This window comes from Symsagittifera roscoffensis, chromosome 8 (assembly GCF_963678635.1).
Source record: "Symsagittifera roscoffensis chromosome 8, txSymRosc1.1, whole genome shotgun sequence".
NCBI classification, from domain to species: Eukaryota; Metazoa; Xenacoelomorpha; order Acoela; family Convolutidae; genus Symsagittifera; species Symsagittifera roscoffensis.
This window is the reverse complement of record NC_087069.1, coordinates 25,089,545-25,112,381: the sequence shown is the minus strand read 5'-3', so window position 1 is coordinate 25,112,381 and position 22,837 is coordinate 25,089,545. Positions and strand designations below refer to the sequence as shown.

At 35.7% G+C, this 22,837-nt stretch overlaps 2 protein-coding genes across 2 annotated transcripts; one reads left to right on the top strand and one right to left on the bottom strand.

Moving 5' to 3' along the window:
* Window positions 1-856: 856 nt before the first annotated feature.
* On the bottom strand, window positions 857-21,740 carry LOC134852799 (exostosin-like 3). Its single transcript, XM_063868585.1, has 7 exons — window positions 20,217-21,740; window positions 19,495-19,762; window positions 18,575-18,759; window positions 16,458-16,585; window positions 15,904-16,048; window positions 15,508-15,636; window positions 857-1,494 (listed from the first exon to the last, which is right to left on the bottom strand). The coding sequence occupies exons 1-7, from the start codon at window positions 21,681-21,683 to the stop codon at window positions 1,279-1,281; spliced, it is 2,538 nt and encodes an 845-aa protein (XP_063724655.1). The 5' UTR covers window positions 21,684-21,740; the 3' UTR covers window positions 857-1,278.
* On the top strand, window positions 1,956-6,970 carry LOC134852800 (beta-galactosidase-like). Its single transcript, XM_063868587.1, has 7 exons — window positions 1,956-2,407; window positions 2,907-3,290; window positions 3,414-3,563; window positions 3,950-4,102; window positions 4,274-4,865; window positions 5,963-6,166; window positions 6,651-6,970. Exons 1-7 carry the CDS (start codon window positions 2,140-2,142, stop codon window positions 6,808-6,810), a joined length of 1,911 nt encoding a protein of 636 aa, XP_063724657.1. The 5' UTR covers window positions 1,956-2,139; the 3' UTR covers window positions 6,811-6,970.
* Window positions 21,741-22,837: the final 1,097 nt, after the last annotated feature.

Sequence of the window (22,837 nt, the reverse complement as noted above, 5' to 3'; positions counted from 1 at the left end):
AGTGAATGAGTGAATGAAAGAATTACTAAGTACCTGTTGGTCCAGTTTTCTCTAATTGGATCAATTTTATAAACTTATTTTTCCTTTTTTTCTTATTCGACTGTTGCCTTGCTCGTATAACTTTTTAAGAGTCAGTGAACTAGTAAAGACTCTTATTAAGATCAGGATGATTGTTTGTTGATAATTTCAGAAAAAAAAGAAGTTTTAAAAAATTGTTCACACCAGTTTGATTTTCACGGTTTTAACAGCAAAAGTGTAAAACACAAAAAAATGTGGCTGATTTCTAGTTTCGAAAATCGATAGTTACAATCGACTTTCGAAATTAAAAATGAGTCAATCACAATTTATTGAGAATTTTACGTTTTGCTGTAAAAACCGCGAAAATCAAACTGGTGGTAAAATTTTTTCAAACTTTTCTCTGAAATTAAAAACAAACAAAACATCAACCCGACCTTTATAAGATTCTTCACTATGTTCATTGACTCTTAAAAAGCAGCTCTAACACGGCAACATAGTTAAATCAGGAAAAAAGGGAAAAATACGCCTTGGAAAAAAATTGCAACCTGTCTGCCTCGAACATCCGACCTTGAGATTTTGAGTATCACTTCCTCGCATCTGCGTCATGTTTTCTCGAAGCTTTCAAAAGACTAGCCGTCGAACACAATCTTTTAAATTGCCATGCTATGCAGCAAAAATTCCCAAATTTTATTTAGGAGTTGGGTTAGAAAAAGAAGTGGATTCGTACTATAAAACTATGCTCGCTTGTGTAAAACCCAGTATAGTTATCCCGAAATTTTTTTAGACCTTTGAAAAATTTATTTAAAAATACTAAATTAAATTTAGAATCAAACGCTGCAAAGTGATCTATTAAATTTATAAAACTATAAAACAGCACTAACACTACTCGCACAATAGAAGATGAAAAGATAAATCTGATGTATAGACTAGTCTATTTTTACAACTCTGAATTCAAATAAAACAGTAAATTAGTATTCTTTTCTTTAATTGTAGTCATCCTCGAACTGAAAACGCTGATAACATTTTTCATCCATTTTTACTCGGATTTCTATTGCTTTGTTCTGATGTTGGATTATTTGAACTTAAACTTTTTAAATGATTATCAACTTAATAGGTTTTGCTACTGAAATAAGTTCGTTTTTAGTCAGATAAATCCAAAACTTGATCGACGAAACTTGCCAATACTTTAGGCCGCAGAAAAAATACTGATGAAAACTCGATCGAAAGTTCCTGTTTCTATTTTTTTTTATAGCCAGTTGTTTACACTTTGTCAAAACATGTTTCCAAATCTTGTTCTGGAATCACATTCTTATACAGCACCGAGTCTGCTCTGAATTGTGTGGAGAGCAGCGGCATGTATCCGTACACTTCAGCGAAGAAGTTCAGACATTCGTTTCTCTCCCGGATGTGACTGGGATCTATCCAGAGGGAGTCTTCTCCACACTGCTGGCACAGAAAAGTACGCTTGGCTGTGGCCTGAAACAAAACAGGCTTTTTCAAGTCTACTAAATTTTTGTGGAAAATTTTTAATTTCTTTTTTCCAAGTGTTTCATGGTATGAACACAGTTTTACAAGGTTGTCTCAAGTCCCAATGTTTTTGAAAGTAGTAAAACAACTATTGGTGGTTTTAAAAAAATAATAATGGTCCGAGAAAACAAATCAAAAAGGTTAAAACTTCCAAGCTATGTTTTTGAACTGTTCTGCTCAACATCATCTCAGTTCCGGTCAAACAATTTAATAAAAAGATGGTTAGTAACAAAAAATATCGTCATATTTTCAATCTCTCAAGGAAGTAAAACTCAACGGATCAATTATTTTAGCTAGCTTAAAATAAATCCAATACATGCTGAATTTAATTGATAAAGTTGACCATCATAATTTGGTAATTTCATACCTTCTTGAACAACCTCTAAATATACCATTCGAAAGCATCAGACTAGAGCCAAACTTGAACTTTTCATTATCTAAGAAAACAAATATTAGCATACCTGGATTATACATCATATAATAACTAACTCAAATATATCTTGTAATCTACGACACATTTCAAATCCTTCTCAGTAATATTTGAACGATTTGACTAATTCTGCCCAACAATACAACATTTGCAATTTTCAAACGATGTCTCAAATCATGCATCAACTTCTTAAGCCTTTTATATTACTAGTACTTGTAGTTAAATTCTGCTCGACTGACCGATCATTTCTAGTGGATTGGGAAAACAAACAATTTCTCAAAGATGGTGAGCCTTTCAGATACGTCTCTGGGAGTTTCCATTACTCGCGCACACCTAGCAGCCAGTGGCAGGACAGGCTGACCAAAATAAAAGCGGGAGGTTTGAATGCGGTGCAGACTTACATCATGTGGAACTTCCATACTCAAAAAGAAGGCGAGTATCGTTTGAACTAAAAACTGTTCATCAAAATTTTAAAAACTGAATAGAAAAAATGATTTTTTATCAAAACTTCAATAGAAATACTGAATAGGAAAATTAGCTAAACCTACATTAAATAAGATACGACAACTGATCTCATCCAATGAGTATCATGATGATAGCATGCGTACTCATAAACTCCTTGGTATTATGAAGTAAGACACTTACTCATCAGTAAAGAACAGGAGAAACGAAACTGTGGGATAATTTAAACTTTTACAAATATAGCGTAGATTCAGGAGATATTGAGATCATTGGAACTTCAGAAGAGCAAGAAAACAACAGACCATGTTCAACTCCTTGACATTAACGAAATTTAAAACCTCGATTAAAAGGACCAACATGCATTTTTCTGGTAGCTCTTGACAGAGAATTGCTGCCTCAGCCTCAATCAATTGGCACTTACTGGTCAAACTTCAACGCAAATTTTTGAAAAAAAAAGTTTTTTTTTCAGGCGTCTACGACTTCACCGGAGATCGCGACATCCAACACTTTCTGCAACTTGCCAATGACACCGGACTCCTGGTTATAATGCGAGCAGGTCCCTATTCTTGTGCCGAGTGGGAATTCGGGGGGTTCCCTTGGTTCCTCAGACAAAATAGTGAAGTCATTCTACGATCCTACGATCCCAAGTACCTCGCTTACGTTGACGCTTGGATGGACGAATTACTGCCAAAATTGGAACCTTATCTGTACAACAATGGGGGTCCGATTATAACAGTCCAGTTTGAAAATGAGTATGGCAGTTATCCCACTTGTGATAAGGCGTATTTGCAGCACCTGGTTCATAAGTTCAGAGAGCATCTGGGTCCAGATGTTGTTTTGTTCACAACAGATGGTAAATTTCCTTCGATAGATCTTTTATCTGTCTTCCAGATATTGAATGTTGAAGTAGATAAAGGCGTCAGTTATTACAGCGACGAATTATTTCTTTTTCACCCTTTGCAATCATTTATTTTAGGATACTCAACAGGCTATCTCGAATGCGGTGCTCTCAAATCCGAACTGGTTACTGTGGACTTTGGAACTGGCGGGGATCCGGCAGAAGAGTTCGAGGATAAGGAAAAGTTCCAGCCTTATGCACCACTGGTTAATTCCGAGTTTTACACTGGTAATTCAGTTGATTTTTCAACAAATAAAAAAACATAGCTCACGCGAATTAACATCTAAAAACCACAAACACTTTTTTAAAACAGTCATTTGCCACATAAGCAAACGAAGACCTTGATAACATGAGAAGCACTCATGGTAACTTTTCAAATATCTAAATCCTCGCCAACCTATGTTGCCAAGCATATTTTTCAAAAAACCAAGTCTGGCTAAGAGAATGTTGGAGTGCGGTCAAAAAGTAGATATGTCATAAAGTAGACAAGTCGTAAGCCAATCACAAACGAAGGTCATAAAGTAAAAAAAACGTGAGCCAATCACAACCGAGATAAAAAAAAAACGTACGAAGTATTTTCTTTCTTCTATTCTGATTGTATGAGCACATTTTAGGTTGGTTGAACCAATGGGGATATCCTTTCACCTACATTTCCACTGACTCTGTAACTGAAACACTGGACCAAATACTCGCACTCAACGCTTCAGTCAACTTCTACATGTACGTAGGTGGAACGAACTTCGCCTACTGGAGCGGATCTAACTCAGGTATCTTAGTCAAGATCATCGGACGTATCGCATTAATATCGCTCATCGATCAGATCGTACCTTTATCAATATTTGCGCTCGTTGTTTGAGATTCTGGACCAATATTTCATATCCCAGAAAACAGCAGTTAAGCGCTAATCAAAGGTTCAGCAATTCATTAAGCATTTTTAGGTGATGATGTTGATGTCTATGATATTACGTCATACGATTATGACTCACCAATCAGCGAATCGGGAGACACGACTTGGAAATATTTTGCCATCAAAGACACTGTCGCAAAATACCTTCCTACCCCTGTTGAACCAGTTCCTGCAAATTCGACCAAAACTTCCTTAAAAGGGGTAAAACTGGCCTCCAAAGGAACATTGTTGATCTATTTTGACTTCATTGCAAACGAAGACGACTACCAAAGTGCAAAGTATCCAAAGTCCATGGAGGAACTTGGGTTCGACTATGGGTTCGTTATGTACAGATACGAACTAAAGAAAGACTACCCGAAAAACGTCACTCTTGCATTTCCTGTGAACGGAATCGGAGATCGAGTTTTGGTTCAAACCGCCATGTCTCATAACCACTCCGCTGCAACTTACCTCGCGACCCTGGATAACGATCACAAGGAAGCCAGAAGCCTGGATATTGAGGTCGGGCTGCAGACGGGGCACTTTATAGTGTTGTTTGTGGAGAATAGAGGGAGGGTGAATTATGGGGGAGAAATGCAGAATCAACAAAAAGGGATTTTGGGCAATGTTACCCTGGACGGCGAGTAAGTTGGAGTTCGCCCAAACTCCTTAAAAATCAATACTTTTCAAGAAGAGGCTGTAAGTCAATCATACTGATATGAAACTTCAAAATGTACAATATTTGCACGTGATTCACAAGTCACAGAATTACTTTCTTGACGTTTTGTGCAGGTCAAAGTTCAAAACTGCGAAAAGCCATCGAAGTATTTGAAGCATTGGCGGAAAAACTTAGTCTATATCATCTCTAGTTCGAAGACAAAAAAAACTACATACTTCGGTCTAGAAATCTAAACTATTCTATAAAACAACAAGGATAGCCGGTTACTGTGCAAGTGGCACACAATGTTTTTTTTCCAAGTTTTGCAGTTTCTGAATTTTGAAAATTTTGATTCCAAAAAGGCGCTACAATACTCAAGTTAACTAATGTTACTCAAGTAAAACTAAGTTTTTACATTTTAAATTAGGCTATTGTAAGTTTTTAAGCAGTTAAAATAAGACTGCTCGTTCGCTTTATTGGCTCGAAATTAGACGAAAAATAAAAAACTTCAAACATAGTTTTCAACACGTAGAAAAAAAATTATCTTTTTTAATGTGATTCGAATCACGTCTGCAAAGGCTTTAATATGATATATCACTCAACCCAGTCCGATGATTATTTGTGGTATCTGGTTTTGCGTGGAAAAAAAATTAAAACACACCGAAATACAAAGTTCCTCCCCATTTTCAATGGTCGGAACAATGAAAATAGGTTTTGAAAAACAAGTAGCCCCGAACCTTACAAGCACTGTCTTTTTCGAAAACAAACAAAAATAAAAATATGTACAGAAACATGGGAGTACATTTTTACTCACTACTGCGCAGTACATTTAAAACTTGACATGAATAGCACAAAAATCAGCTCAATTTCTCGACACGGAAAGAACTTATAAATCCTTTTTATTAATCCAAATATACGACTGGAAGCGCTTCGATATGATACCGAACTTTACCCCTAAGAACGTTCTTCAAGTACCAACCCGTCTCGTAGAAAGAAAAGTACCTAAAGCGGAGGGTGATATTATTCACAATTTTAGGTTCCTCTCGCGAATCGTTAAAAAAACCACTATATTATGCATTTCAGGATTCTCGAAGAATGGGACATGATCCACCTCAAACTGGAGGGACTCGGATCCCAGATCCTGCCTCCCCCCGATGTACCCCCCTCAGTGGCCCCAGTGCCCATAGTGTACCAGGCGGAGGTGGATATGGACATGGAAGACACTTTTCTCAACTTCACCTCTTTTTCCAGAGGAGTCGCATTGGTGGATAACTTCAACCTCGGAAGGTGAAAAAATCATGAAAAGATGAAAATAATACCTGCTTTTTCAGTTCTTACATTTTTAAAACCCTGGATAGATTAAAGTAACACTGCGACGAATTCAACAAAACAAACGTAAAATTTTCATAAATTTGAAGAAAAACGAAGGCAGTAACTATGCAGAAGTGGTAAGCGTTTACGTGTAATTGTATCCCTGATATGATTTTTAGATCTGAAACTTTGCACTGCTTAAGGTTACAGAACTGGAAACCCGATATTTTTCCGCCTAACCCCACCCGAAATCCCCAAAAGCATAAATCAAACGACGCAATATAAAGTGACTATAAAGCCAATTTAAAATAAAACGAAACGATATAAACCAATTAAAACAAAAAAAAACATAAGCAAAGCCAAAAAAGAGTTAGAAAACTGTCAATGAGCGAAGTACCATGAAGCCGATTGCTAACCCTGGATGACAAAATAATCCTAAAATTTCAACCTATTCCAACAGGTACTGGCCCACCGAGGGACCCCAACAAACTCTCTATGTCCCCAAAGGCATCCGCAACTCAACTAAGTTCATCCTCACTCTAGTTGAGTTTGAGGAGAGAAGCGAGGCGGAAACAGTGGACTTCCTCGACTACCCCATTCTCAATGTACTCCCCAAATGATCCAGGAAAAAAGACGAGGAAAAAAACGTACAGAAAGTATACAGTCTTTAAAAATTTGAGGAAATACAAGTCTGAGAACAATCATTTCAATACTTGATAATTTATACTCGCTTAACTAGTATTCAACTAGAAATTCCAAGAAAAACTTGATAAGCTCTATAAAATTCTAGAACAATTAATGAATGTCACTTTTTTGATAAAGTTAACCCTATTTGAAAAAACTGGATCAAAATAACCTTATTTAAAAAAAACTGGCTCAATATGTAGAAAAAAAAATTTCGCTAGGAAATCTGATATTTCACTTCATTTTCGAAATTAGAAGTCGATCACCTTTTTCATAACTTTCCATTTTCACTACTCGATGATGGAGTTTGACTTGCTTTAAACAAAGAAAATGAGCTGAAATCACCAAGAAATCGAAAGTCATACAGCAAAAAGATTAAGTTTGAGCGTGAATATTTTAAAACTTTCCTTAATAAAATAAGGACCTTTATTAGCGTCTTCAATACGTTCATCGACTCTTAACAATAGATAAAATGTCGTACCATAAAAAACTTTAGGCAAAGGATACTGAACCGAATTTCCTGAACCATAACTTTGAACTGGTTTTGAAAATTATATATGGGCATAGAAACCAGCAGACGAGAAAAAGAACGGCAACTTTGCATTAAACTTGCTAAGCTCACATGTGATTTTAAGTTTTAACCCAGCTCCTCTCAGCTTCAAGCTCATGCAAAAAAATATAGCACTATTCTTTGACCTGCGACCTTTGAGGAATCTTAGTCCTGAGATCGATTGAAACATAGTGATAAAATGTTACTTTGTTGTAGCTAATTCTAAATTAAAACTATTAAAAAGAATAAGAAATAATATGAATTAGTCGGTAAGTTAAAACATTAAAACAACGAGAGATCATTCTCTCCGCCGGAGAGAATGGCTAGTGAAGGTCATAACTAAGTGACCGGTTAATTAAATAAGTATGTTTAGCAATAATTGCAAAACCTGATGTAAAATCACAACATTCCCCTAAGCAGGAAAAAATTTAAATTGTAATAAGTAATGCACAATAACTAACTATGACTGACTCCTTTCTCCCCCTTTAAGGACTAGGAAAGAAAATTAGAGCGCCTTGAGATGAGGTACTAGCACTAAGTAAGCTCCACTAGTGTTAAATGAAAGAACAAAGATTATCCAGATTCCGATGGATAAGGGTTATGTTAAGATGAGGTACGGCATCACGTTATGGCATAACGCTGAAATTTAAAACCACGTTTTATGAGTGAGGTCATAGTTTATAATGCGTGAGTGAAGAGGATATGATTTAAAGAAATTATGGGATCAACAGATAATAATTTCTTTTGACGGGTGAAATTTATCCGAAGGATAAAGTTGTCAAATTTAGCAAACACTTTTTGGTAACTGGAAATTAGCACCGGTTTACAAGGTAAAATACCTAGATAGCACAAAATTTTGATGGAGGAGGTCTTGGTTTGTAAAACACAAACTGGAGTGTATGCGAATTAAGGAAATTAGGAGGACACTTGAAAATGTCTTCTACATGAAAATTTATCCGCAGGATTAAGTTCTCAAGTTTAGTGAGCAGATGTTAATATCTGAATGTTAGCACCGGTTTACTCAGTAATGTGTGTTATTTGGTAAGCCGGAATATCAGATTAAAGTATATCTACGTGGTTATAAAGTTTTATAATCTTTTAAAAAGTTTTCAAGTTCGGTGTTGAAAAGTTCACTATCAAGATCAGAGTGTTCGCCGAAATTTGCTATTTCCATTCTCAGTGATTCGTCGGTTGATGAGTTTGACATTTGATCTGATGAAGATGATGAATCTGAATCTAGAACAATTAACTCCGCCGGATTCGTCCTGTTGATAGTCTCATGTGGTTCCTCAATCTCTAACACAATAGGCTCGGCCGCCGAACCAGAGGCTTCTTGGACACTCTCTACGGCATCAATGAAGTGACGTTTACCATAAAATTTTGGTGGGCCGACGTTTCTACTAGAGCGGCGAATAGTAGTAGGAATTTTACCGGGTATTATGGCAGGACTGTTGGATATAGCGCACTCATCCGTTGAGTCGCTTATCTCATACACCGGAAAGTTTATGTTTGAGTCGGTTTCCGTCAGATTATGCTCCACTTGTGGGTCGTTTTGTCCAATGGTGTCATTTTCCCCTCCCTGATTCACGGTTCTCTGATCCGTCGGGTTAGATGTTCGGCTGGCTGGCACTATACTTATTGGGCACTCGTATGATTGATCCATGGGTTGTTCACAGATTGGGAAACTGTCGTTTTCTAAAATCTCAGATTTTATTTCAGGATTGGTTATAGAAGAGTTAAAGTTATTTCCGAGTGATATGTGAGGTGTATGTGAATCCGAAATAAAGCGCTCTCTGGCTACGTCTCTACAAGGAAAACCGCCCGCTATCCATTCCCATTCGCTAGTATCCGAAATATCCGAAGGAATTAGCATAGATTCATCCGAAGCAAGGTAACCTGGAGGAGTTGGTGGCTTCTTTGAGCGTCGTGTCTGTCTTCTTGTCGGGATGGATGATGGTCCAGAAATGCGTGTCCTAGTTAGGTTGTCCGATGATGTCTGGTCTAATTGTCTGTTCCTTCTTTTTGTTGGCTTCTTGGGTTTTGGTTTTCTTTTTGAGCATTCCAGTTTTTGACCTACTTCAACATTAGGGTTAGAAAAGTAAGGGAATGAAATGTTTCCTCTAAAAGGTCTGATTTTATTTGAGGTAGAGATAGGAATCGCAATGTCGGATTTTCGTATTATTTTTCCGTCGGATAACTTAACTGTCGAAGTCGAAGAATTTATAATTCTTTTGTTTAGTTCTTTATAAAAACAATCTCGGTTGATATTACCATTAGTTTTCCGAAGGATTTTACCTTTAAAAGGGCTTTCGATTGGTCTTCTGTTTTGAGTCGTTTTCGAGGATGAGGCATAATCTGTATCGTAGCCTTTTTCAGTCGGATTTTGGTTCTTCTTCGCAATCAGATCGTCCTTGTATCCGTCCTCGATTCTATCATCCGCGTTCCAATCCTTAGCTCGATCCTTAGACAGTATTGATTTCCCTTTGTCTAAAATTCCAAAGGAAGGTTTACCCGAAGCTAATTGTTTCCAAATAGTATTTGGTTTTCTGTTATAGTGGATCTCGAAAGGTGAGCATTTAATTTTTGATTGGAAAGTAGAACGTAGGTTCCAAATGATTTTTGAAACGGCATTTTGTAGCGTGGTTTTATGATGTTCTTTGGAGATGGCCAGTAGTTTGACTTTTACAGTGTGTACGAGTTTTTCGACTAATCCATTGGATCGGTGATCGCCTACTGTACAAAAGATTATTTTGATGTTGTTAGAATCGCAGAATGATTTGAAGTCTTGACTTGTAAAGCAAGTAGCATGATCCACCCTTATAGAATAAGGTATACCGTGTAAGAATATGTAGTCTTGTAAAAATTCTATAACTGTTTTTGAAGAGGTGGATGATGTAATTTTTGCCGACGGAAATTTAGAAAATCTGTCAATACAAAGTAAAATGTATTTATTTGACCCCCAATAAGAATCCAAAGGACCCGCGAAGTCTAAATCAAGTTCTTCATTTGGTTCTGATAATGGAGGAAGTTCACTAATTTGTGAATTAGGGATAACAGATTTTATGTTCTTACCCGCCGATGTACACTCTGAGCAATTAATTCCATGAAAGCAGATTTGTCTATTAATGTGCGGCCACCAAATGTATTGGGCCAAATATTTCATTCCGAATTGACCTGGATGGGTTTCGTGGAGGGTCTTCATCATCGCGTTTCGTAGGGTAAATGGAATAACGAGTTTGCCGTCCATGTAAAGTAATCCATCGGATTCGTGAAGATCTCGGGTGAAATGTTTGAAGTAAGGAGAATCTGCATTAATCTTCTCCACCTTATTTTGAAGTGCTTTAACAATAGGGCTTAACATTGGATCGTCTTCTGTCAAGAGAGCCACTAACTTGGCGTTAAATAAAATATTTAAATCCAAGGGTCGATCCGGCAACTTCAAGTTTTCACGGTATTTTTTAACGAGATTGATATGATTTGGTAAAAGTTTGAATATTAAATCTACGGAAATACCGGAAGTGGTGGGATTAATTACAATATTCTTATTATTCATATTAACAGTATCTACAATTTTTTTATCTACAGGTGAATTAATTAGGCTACAATTAAGAATTAAAAAATAAAGAAATGCGGAATTTGAAATGGAAATAATTAAAGTATTTGTGTTGGAATAATCCGTTGGAATACAATTTGATGTACAAAATTCTGTTCTTCTGTGATTGAATGAGCAAATTGGAAAAGACGAGTTAATAAGTTTTAGTACTGCTGCTATTAAGTAATTACGTAATAAGACGTAATCGGAATTTTCCAAATTGTGACCAATGGCTGAACAGGTATTTCTTAGTTTCTCCGACGGATTTAATGATTTATTAATCTTATTAATGTTTGCTACTACGAATTCTTCGTCGTAATGTGAAGTTGGAAGGGCTTTTCCGGATGGGATTCTAGAAATAAGGTCAGTGAAGCCCATGTCTTTTCCTGCGATATGTTTGATTGAGAAATTAAAAGGTAATAATCTGTCTACCCATCTTGTTAATCTACTGTGGTAGGTTTTATTTCCGTGGTTTGGTGAAAGAGCGGATAATAGGGCCTTGTGATCAGTAATTATTTCGAAATCAGAGCCGTAAAGGTAATTTTTATAATGCTCAACAGCCCAAACAACCCCTAAAAGTTCGAGTTCGTTAGTAGAGTATTTGGACTCGTGAGGATTTAAAAAACGTGACGCAAATGAGATTGTTTTCCAATCGTTCCCATGGAGTTGTTCCAGCGAGGCTCCAAGTCCATTGTGTGATGCGTCTGTTTTCACTCTAGTTTTTCGTTTTACATCGAAATGTGTATTCTCTGTTAAATTAACGATTTCCTCTTTTATTCTTTCAAACGCTTTTGTATGATCATCGTTCCATTGGAATATTGATTTCTTATTTAGGAGCGGTCGGAGTGGGCTTCCTAAGGATGCAAGGTTTGGGACAAATTTAATGTATTGGTTTATAGAACCAAAAAATGATCGTAATTCTTTCAGATTCTTCGGTAAAGGTAGGTCTTTGATAGCTTTCGATTTGTCGAATAACGGGGTAATTCCTGATTTAGAGATTTTAAATCCCAACCATTCTATTTCTTTTTGAAAGAATTTACATTTTGACCATTTTACGGCAAAGTTGTATTCGTCGAGGGTCGATAGAATTTTTAATACAATATTCTTGTGGTCTAAGAATGTTCCTTTGGAAGAAATTAAAATGTCGTCCAAGTAACAATTTGTAAATGGGATTGAACCTAACGTAGAGTCCATTACTCTTTGAAATTCGTTGGGCATATCCCCTAAGCCGTAAAAACCAGTTAAAAATTGGTAAGTACCAGTAATGTCACCGCCCACAATACTGAAGTTACATTGGTTACTAGTAAATTTGTCTAATGCTAATTGACTGTATGCATTTTTTAAGTCTAGATTAGTAAACCACACTTCTCCAACGGAATCATTAGTAATTTGTGCCGCGACGTTGTCTACAAGTTCATGGATGTTTGGCATTTGATATTTGTTCTTGTAAATCTGTTTGTTTATGAACTTGGAATCTAATGCCAGTTTGATAGATTTGTCTTTTTTGCAAGTGATGACTATTGGGCTAATAAATCTGTCTTCGTCGCAATTTTCTAATTTTTTAATATGTCCCTCTGCTTTTAATCTATTGAGTTCTGTTTTTACCGCATCCAGTAAATGTAGGGGGACACGTCTTCCTTTTAGTTGGATTGGTTTTAATGGTTCGTGAAAATGGGTAATTTTCATTTGATTCTTAATTTTTTCAATCCGAAGGAATAAATTTTTAAATGACTTTGATATATTAAGGATTTCCCTATCTTGGTTTGTTTGGGAAATGGAATTTACTGACTTACACTGCTTGTTGGTCTGGAAGTGTGGAAAATGTTTCTGAGAGACCTCTATTCCCACTTTTGGAAGGTTGTCGTTTCCTAAGATGTTCCTTTCATGTCCCTCGGTTAAGAAGAATTGACAGTCGTTATCTGACCAACCATTTGAGAATATCGGAATCTTGACCTTTCCAGTGATGTTTATGGCATTATCCGTGAATCCACAGTAAAGGTCTCTGGTTGTCTTATCCACCGGATAAATTTTCAAGTATGGATCACGTAATTTCAATTCGTGAAGTACGTTTTTCTTAAGAAAGCTCACTGGGCTAGCTGAATCCACTTGAATGTTTAAAATTACTTGGTTTTCTTTTCCGAGTCCGATGTTTAATAATTTCTTCAGTTCCTTTCCATCGTTATCAAAAATTGTAGTTATATTTAGTACAGAGTAATCGTCGTTTTCACTTTGTCCAGATTCCGACCATGCGTTTATGACACCGCAACATTCTCTATCCGTGTGGTCGGTATTTACATCCGGGAAATCCGACGGATTAAAATCTGTATTATCTACAATTTGGGTATTTACAATGTTTACATTTTTACGTCGAGATCTACAAAGTCTGGTGAAATGACCTTTGAATTTACAAGAAGTACAAGTTGTGTCCTTTGCTGGGCACACTGCTAAGTGTCCTTTTGAGAATGAACCGCCACACTTCATACAGCTGTTACTTCTTTCGATGTTGAGAGTTGGTTCTCTTTTGACGTTAAAATGGTTGTTTGGTTTATGTACAGATGATCCGTTGGATTTAAAATTATTAGTTAACTTCAAGTGATTTAAAATTCCTTTTTCATCGATAAGTGCTACATTTAGTGCTTCGCGTGGAGGGAGGGTTTCTGTTAATAATTTCCTTTGTATATCGTAGTTTTTCATATTATTTATGAAAATATCTCTTATCCACTCTTCTTCTCCTGCGGATATGTCGCACTTTTTAGCCATTTCAGCTAAGGCACCCCAAAATTGTTCGAGGGATTCTCTGTCGCGTTGTTTTCTATTTAACAGTTTATGTCGTTCAAATGTGACGTTTGATTTTCTTACGAAAGCAGTCGCTAAAAACTCCCAGAATTGTTTAAAAGAAATTTGTAAGACTTTCACCTTGGTAAATTTCTGTCCGAAGATCCTTTTTCCTTCATTTCCCAATGCCAGATATAAGACTGATCGTAATTTCTTGTCTGCTTCTTCTATTCGCATTCCGTTAAATTTCTTAGTTTCGGTTTTTATCGAAGCTGTTTCTTCTTCGTCATATCTTCTTTGTTCTTGGATATTTCTCTCCAATCTCAAGCGTCTTTGGGCGTCTGTTTCACCGTCCGGTGGGTTTTCCAAATTTGGTGGTAATGGATGTTGTCTCTCCGACGGATTGAGTAGATTTTCTATATCTATGTTTTCTTTAGCTATAATTGCTAATTGAAACAGATCACTCCAATCTTCCCAAGGGATGGGTGGGTCTACCGTATGGTTTTGCCAAAAGGGAGGTATTCCTCTCACGTTAGATTCGTTAGATGACTGCGCCATGATAAAATATTACTTTGTTGTAGCTAATTCTAAATTAAAACTATTAAAAAGAATAAGAAATAATATGAATTAGTCGGTAAGTTAAAACATTAAAACAATGAGAGATCATTCTCTCCGCCGGAGAGAATGGCTAGTGAAGGTCATAACTAAGTGACCGGTTAATTAAATAAGTATGTTTAGCAATAATTGCAAAACCTGATGTAAAATCACAACACATAGGTCGAGACAAAGTCTAAAAACAACATTAAAACCGAAACTTAGTCTGACCAATAATAAGTTTGTATATTTACAACCAACATAAAAACATATTCAGAAAGTAACGGAATTTTGAAATAAGAAAATTTGCACGAAACGTACGCTAACATTTTGTTTAACTCATCATTTGCTAAGGGTCATTTTATTCCAAGAAGTGACTCTATAAGTTGGTTTTAGCTAGAAAAAGTCTCCTTCCCGACTGTTGCTCTCTCAATTGTACACAATTTTATTCCAATCCGATCTATAAATTCCATCATATTGAAAAAATTAAACGTAACCAACAGACAGTTGGAAAAGAGTCAACAAAGCCAAGTAAACAGAAAAAAATACTGACTTATTTATTGAAACAATCTCAATTTTCAAATTTTAAAGAAACAAAAAAGATGGCCTTAAAGCATTTTGAACTTCTAAAACAATTCATGATTGGCTCTTGATAAAACTAACCCAATTTCAGAAAATTGGATCAATAGGTATTTTTTGCTGGAAAATCTGAAAATTAAAATCCACTTTCGAAACTAGAAGTCGATCACGTTATTGTGACATTTACATTATTGATAATCGATAGAGAAGTTTGCCTTCCTTTTAACAAAGTAAAGGAACTGAACTTAAAAGAACTCAAAAGCCAAACCGCGAAAAAGTAAACTTGAGAGTCTGAACTACATTAAAGGCCACCTAAAAAACAACAGACAATTTGTGTTCATGAAACAAAAAATAGTACTACGCTTACCTATGGCAAATACGAAGGGAATTCAAACACGCGAGTTGCCTTTAGCTGATAAGGAAAAAATAATAAATTTGTGAATGTAGGATGAGATCTTTGGAAAAAGGTGGTGCTTGAAAAAGCTCACACGAGGGTGCCAAAACACTTGTTACCGTCTGTTTGGTGGAATTAGAATTAGTAACCTTGATTGGTGGTTTTCTGGTGATGTGTGACACGAGGAAGTTGAGTGCGATGTCCTCGCAGTTCATGTACTCATCCACTCTGTCTCTGATGACACTGGGCATCGAGTAAGTGTACAGGTAGAAGTAGTACTGCACAAAAAACACACTATTATGCATTTCCACTCAGAGCCAAAAAGCGGAATTCTTTCATTTACAAAAAAAATAATCAAACTTAAGCTTAGTATTGGAAAAGATCAGAATAATGCTACGTATAATATCTCTGCCGTTAATAATCAAAGATAGCCGGTTGATGTTGAAAAAAGCTGATATTGTTCCGGCCAAAACACCCATCCAACGCCATAACTCCTTCCGGTCACTTTCAGTGACCTGTTCGAAACAAAAACTACATCAACTAACTTTGTGAACGAATGCAGCGCCAGTGAGTACTAGAGATATCTCGCAGGTGAGGAAGTTGTTGTAAGTCCATGAGAGTGAGTCACTGTCCCACGAGTGCACCCTAGCAGGGATGCCCACTATCCTGTCCCTGTTCTCACGCCACACCCTAAAATCGTGAAAAATTTTGAGCGTGAACAAACTTAGTCTATTTACAAAAAAAAAATCACCACGAACCAAATAAGTGACAATCATTTCATTCTTTTACATTTTAATAATAGTTAAATCAGATTTACAAAAATTATGTGAAGATTCATGCTATAAATTAGAGGGGTATGCATGTTTTGAAAGTACTTAAATTTAAAAATTTGTTTTACGAAAGTTCGACAAAATTTGCGCCAAGCACACAAAATCAGTAGCGGGAACATTGTCTGCTACTTATCTGCACAGTAAACAAGTATCTTTAATATCTCTAATGATTTATTCATATCTTTATAGACATTTCCCCTGATTTATCATGAGCATGATGAGGACAAAACTATCCATACGTAAGCTAACTTAAACGTGTTATATCTGACCTGAAAGTGAGCAATATCTCTTCGTGTGTGAGTACCATGTCATCGTCCAGTGACAGAACTGCTTCTGTTTTGATCTCATCGTAAGGCAAGAATCGGTTGTTCAAACTATTCTTTGGTCCCTTCACTACCTGATAAACAATGACAAAACCTTGGAAGAAATTTATTAGGCAAAAGTTGTCGCAATACTCATGACAGAAAACAATTATTGATTGTGTTGAAACTTGAAAGCAAACTTAGGGCAGTTTTACGAAGCGAAGAAAACGAAATATGAAAGGAAAAATTTCAATCATATTCGGCAACAATTACGTTTCAAAACTTTTCTAGCCAATTTTAGACCCAAACTTTTGTTCAACTAAAGCCTTATGCAGACCCTATTTTGCCAAAATATGGTCTGAAAACTTAGCTCAACTAAAGCACTATACAGACCCTATTTTGCCTCAGGCAAACTTAAGAGAAAATTGCCAAAATACCACTTGAGCTTTTTTGGAATGTCCGACAAAATAAACTTTTTATCGGACACACTCCACTCTCAAAATTAGTATATGATGTATTGTCATTTATGATCCGGTATCTAATCTCGTAAATTAAAATTTCACGTACCTTTTTTCCAATACATTTTTTGAACATTACGAGGAAGTTCAACAATTAACTCAATTTCCAGGTTTCAAAAACGTTCAGTAACATTCATTATAGGGGAACTCATTAAGCATCAGTCAATTCATTCAAAACAAACGCAAGTTGGAAAAGAGTCAATAAACGTTGCAGTCAAAAATGATAACCGGTTCGATAAAAAGTGCTGATAAATCGACGTTCATCATTTATCTTAATTTCCATGTTTAAGAGACATTCATTGTCGGCGGCCTTCACTAAAATCAATCAGATCATTCAAAACATAGCCAATCGAAGATTGGAAAAGAGTAAGGAACGCAAGTAAACATAAAAAAAACACTGATTTTTTTAAAAAAAATCTCAACTTTCGAATTTAAAAGAAAAAAATTAGATGCTCTTTAAGCCCTTTGAATTTCTAGAACAATTTATGATTGGCGCTTTTTTGATAACATGAACGCAACTAGAGAAAACTAGATCAATAAGTAAAGTTTTTATTCCGCTGGAAATTTAAAGATTAAATTCCACTTTCTGTACAGGATTCAGCAGATGAAATTCAATTGAACTCATAAAGTGCATATACCTAAGTGCATCAATACTATTTCCTGAAAAAAAAAACAAACAAAAAAAATCAGCAAAACCTATATAAAAGTCTTCACTGCGTTCATTACTCGTTCAAGCAAATGCACGTTGGAAAAGATTTAATGAACGCAAGAAAACATAAGACTTGTGTTGTGAAAAAATGTCAACTTTCGAAGTTCACTGAGAAGAATATATGCTCTTTAAATTCTAAACTTCAAAACAAATTTATTAATGACACAATTTTGATGATATTAACTCAGTTGTGAAAAATCGATCAACAGATAAAAATTTTATTCCGCAGGAAATCTGGAAAACAAAATCTTCTTTCGAAATTAGAAGTTGATCACGTTTTTGGTGATCAACTTTACTCTTTTTCTGTTCGATAGCGGAGTTTGACAATCTTTTATCAAAATCAATAAACTGAACTTCGAAAAAATCAAAAAACAAACCGCGAAAAATCAAATTTGATTGCGAACAGTATTTAAGATTTATATTAAAAAAAAAAAAACAAGAAAATCATCATGACCTATATAAGACTCTTAACTACGTTCATTGTCAAATAGTCCACAGCATCCAAAATATCGTAATCATATGCTAATACATGGAAAATTTACTTTGTCGCGATTATTATCCTAATGAGTGCGTTCACAGGCATCCCCCAAAAAACACAAAACTCTTTTTTTATATATTTTTAGATAACACCGAAGATAACACCGCCTATAGCAAAACTTTAGTCGTTGAGCTAAAATGTCATAATTTTAGGCCTTAAGCTAATATTAGAACAAAAATAAAAAGTGGTATCTATGCTGCCACAACTTGTTTAGACGACAGTTGCTCCGAAGAAAATATGTCCTCATAACCTGAGTAAAACAAATTGAAAATAGATTTACCAAAAAGCCTCGCCCTCAAGCAACGAGTACGGAACTTACATGTATGGGCGCTGATATGCTTGGCCAGACTAGATTGTGCGACACATTGCCAGGTGCATTCCACACCACAATGACACTGTGCAGATTTGGCAGTTTGTCGAAGTCCTTAATCATCTGCATCAACATCTGTTCCCTTTTGTAAGTTAGAATCAGAATTGTGAACGATTCCGCTTCGATATCTCCACCTAAGTATAGTTCATGCCAATTTGGTACAAAAATCCCTTTAGATCAACGAATCTGAACGACGTTAACTAACCTAACACTGCTCATTTTGACACCGGAGATCATTGTTAAACTCATTTGAAAGCGTAGAAAACAGTGTCGAAAACCTAATTAACCCAAAAAAGGTTTTTTGACCGTTTAAAATGCTCAAGGTCAATGTTCCTGTCAGAAACTTAGCAGTAGTCATAACACAAGCGGAAACGCTTGGCAATCCTACATCTCCAGGATCGATCCGCATACTGTCATATTTCTGTGGAATAGGTGTGAATAAAAAAACCACCCAAGCGTATATATTCCTGATTTTCTTTGAAATTCGGCACAAAAAAAAAACATTTCTTTGCATTTGAACCATCTTTAACTGATCTTAAGTTAAAAATTCAGCCGTAAACTCTTTGCAGCAGTCCAGGCCAACTACTTTCAGAGCGTGAATTAATATCTAAGAGCGTGAATATATATCAAAATTCTATTATTTTCACATGTTAGATATTTGATAAACTTCAGTTCTTCGATTCCTCGATTGGGAAAACTAATTCGGTTGCCAGGTACCTCGTAATACTCATGCCATGAAATCATTTTCATAAAACAGATAACTTATTTCAGGAGTTAGAGGACCATATCGTCTCAAAATTCATAATCTTGGCGTTACATAAATGCTTAATGAAAATACAGGTGAACAAATTGTGAATTTCGTTAATTACCTAGAGCTAGCTTGAAGTACTTCCCGTCGCCTCCCTTTCCGAAATTAATTGGTCTGAACCCCTTTTCAGATCCTTTAAATTTCGCTTCACTGGGTAACAATGCTCTAGCCGGATCCTGAGGGTAAGCCCAGAATGGACCAGGGAAGTTGTTCCACAGTTTGTGCTGGTTCATGAGGAAAGAGTAGTTTGACGGGTATTGAGGTGAGTCTCTGGCGTTGAGGAGGTAGTCCGAGTTAGATGACAAGCCAGGATGAGAAATTGTTTTCTTCTGAAAACCAAGCAGTTCAATGCATTTTTCAATAATCTATTTGATACGGGTTCAAGCCAGCCGCTAGATGTTGAAAACAACTATAAAAACACTTTTTATTTCAATTTGAAAACAGACTTCCAAGGCCTGTTGATATTTAATTGAAGTCCATAAAAATTGATTAAAACGATGTCAAAGTTTTATCGTCAAAAATTATTGGCTTATTGCCTCAAAGTTTAGAATTTCTGTTTTCTATCTAGCTGCAACCTTGTCTCTATTTGATACAACCCTTTTTGAAGGCATTGCAATTTTGATTGAGTAGAGCCCACCGAAAAACATATTTTTTTTAGACAAAAGTTTCTACAAATTGCCCAAAAACGGCATTGGACTTTTTTTAAAAGCTATTTTGAAAAAAAAAGGAAAAAATCATTGCACAAACGGTATTGTTGCAATCAATCAATTGTAGGTAACTTACATGAGGCGAGAAATAATTCGTCGCTGCGTTTGCTTGCAGGCCTAATCTGAACCTCCAAGCCTCAAGTGACGCATTTACAACTGCTTCGGTATTGAAAAAATACATCATGTAGATATCGCGACATTGCTTCTTTAACGCCATCAAATCGTTGTCGGACAAAGAACTCAAAATATTTGATAGGTTTGGAATTTGCTCTTCTGCTATTACTACAGCAGCCAAACTCCAATCAATGAACTCGTAGAATGGAAGAACTTTTACATCAGAAGATAAAACTATTGGCACTGTTGATTGCGATAATGACTCGATCAAACGAGCTTGAATTGAGGATACGGAAGAACCAATCACTAATGCAAATGTTGAATTTGACAATAAACTGATCCGCGAATTTAAAGTTCCGGTTAGATCAGTATAATTCAAAACTTTTTCATTGCTTTGTTTACTCTTAAACCGTAGAACTATTTTATTGCCAGCAACTGCACGCGATAACTGCTTGCTTAATTCAGAATATTGTGAGCTATAATTCATAGGTAAAGAAGATTCGAAAGACACCAAGATGTAACGCTTTAAAGGCACGAACGGAGATAGCTTTTTGAAGGACGATTCATCACTTAGATTATTGGTCAAGGTAAGAATTGGTATAACTAAATCGAAACTAATTCTACAATTCACTATTTCGTGTCCAACTAAAGAAAAATGAGGAAAACTATGGGCGGTTATTCGTTCGAAAGAAGGGACGAAGTGGACACGGTTATAATGATTTACATTTTCTAAAGAGTCGAGATTTTTTGAATTTCCTGTGGATATAACCAAACATGCTGATGTAGGGTCAAGTACTCTATACTTTGACCCTTCTAAAGCGTAAATAAAATCTCTGTGCATTTTATCGTCTGGCATTAATTTTGGCTTAATCAAGTAAAATGAGAAAAGGCAAGCTTGGCAGCACGAGTATGATTTGTGATCCAGCATTTGGTCGAGTGTTAGTGTATCTTTATTTGTTTTTCTAACCAATTCACTGGACTCTATTGTTATATCAGCTTTGCTAATCGATAACTCTTTCGAAGAATAAATCATTTCATTTTGCAGTCTTTGAAAAGAGTTGGTTAAAACAGCCATTTCATTTGATAATACAACTTTCTCTTTCTTTATTTTAATCATTTCTGCTTGCACTTGTTTATAGGTAGCCAAATCATTATTTCGCTTTCCCTCTAACAGTGCAACTTCGTACGATAGTTTTTCCTTCATCAAATTAAGGTCATCAATTTCTTTAGCAAGACGTTCACTAATAAGACCACAATGCATAGAATAAAAATCTAACCGATGTATGGCTTCGACATTTGCAGTCACCATAGAGGTGTAAATAAACCAGAAAACACCAAGGAACACTGTCACGGACAAACCAAAGATACATAGCAGTTCATGGAACGCTATGTACTGGCGTAAAATTTTCCAAATTCTCTCGGGCAACATGGCTCTAACATTATGGACACGACTTCAACACAGAAACATTACACAAAGCAAGCATTTCTACCTGAAATTTGAAAAATCAATCCGGGAATTGCAATTGCAAACAAACACAACCAATATCAATGTCAAGGTGCTTTTCTTCACTACCTGAAACCGATGTTTTTAAACTATTGAACAGGTCAAAATTTGCGAGGCTACAAAAATTACTTTTAAACTACATTTTCAGTATCAAGCAGATTGGGAATAAAACTTAGGTAATCGAGCTCAGATAATACTTTACACAAAGATTACAAGTTTCCTGATACGGACCGTATTTCATCAAAGACTTTAAGCTACCAAATGAAAAAAAATTTGCTAGTATGCTTCATATTTACTTTGTAAAGCAATGCGTCTTTTCTGAAAATATGTGCCGGGGCTAAGTCTTTTACCAGACCGACTTTTTACCAGACCACAATGCAATAACTCGATTAGTATAAGTTAAAATTAGTGGACGATTTGAAAAGGAAGCGGCTAGAACAAATAAAACTTTTTTGAGAAACCGTGAAATCATTGTCTTTAACCATACTAAACGGCGTCATTACATCTGTCAATTAAATTTGTTTATCGAGTCTGGTAAAAGGTCCATGTTATAACTTTTGTGGTAAAAGGTCGGTCCGCTTAAAGGTCGGTCCCCGTATGTGCCAGTCGCTCATGATAAGAAGTTTTCGATGTGGATTAAAATTCTTGAAATTTCGAATTGGACTTGCAAACATTTTTCTCGCAAAAACAGAAATCAGAAATCAAAACAGCTGAGTTTACAATCGCAGGAAACACGCTAGATATATCGCAGAGATTTTTGGAAAAAAGTGAATTTCAAACGTTTTCGCAACTATGTGCATCGTCAGGATTTTTAGAATAAACTAATCTAAATGACGATAAAACATCAATTTACAAAAATTATTTACAATAAATCACAAAATTTTTGTATCTAAACTATCATGTTAAAAAATTTAGCCAATCAGTTGAGTTCCAAAACTATTATTTAGATTAAAATACTTTTAACTTCTAAAGTTATTTAAACAATTTCAAATTAATTTGTCTGGAAGTTTCTGAGTCATAATTTCGATTTACACATGAACGTTTTAAATTAAAAACCAAAAACATTTTGGGACTAAATT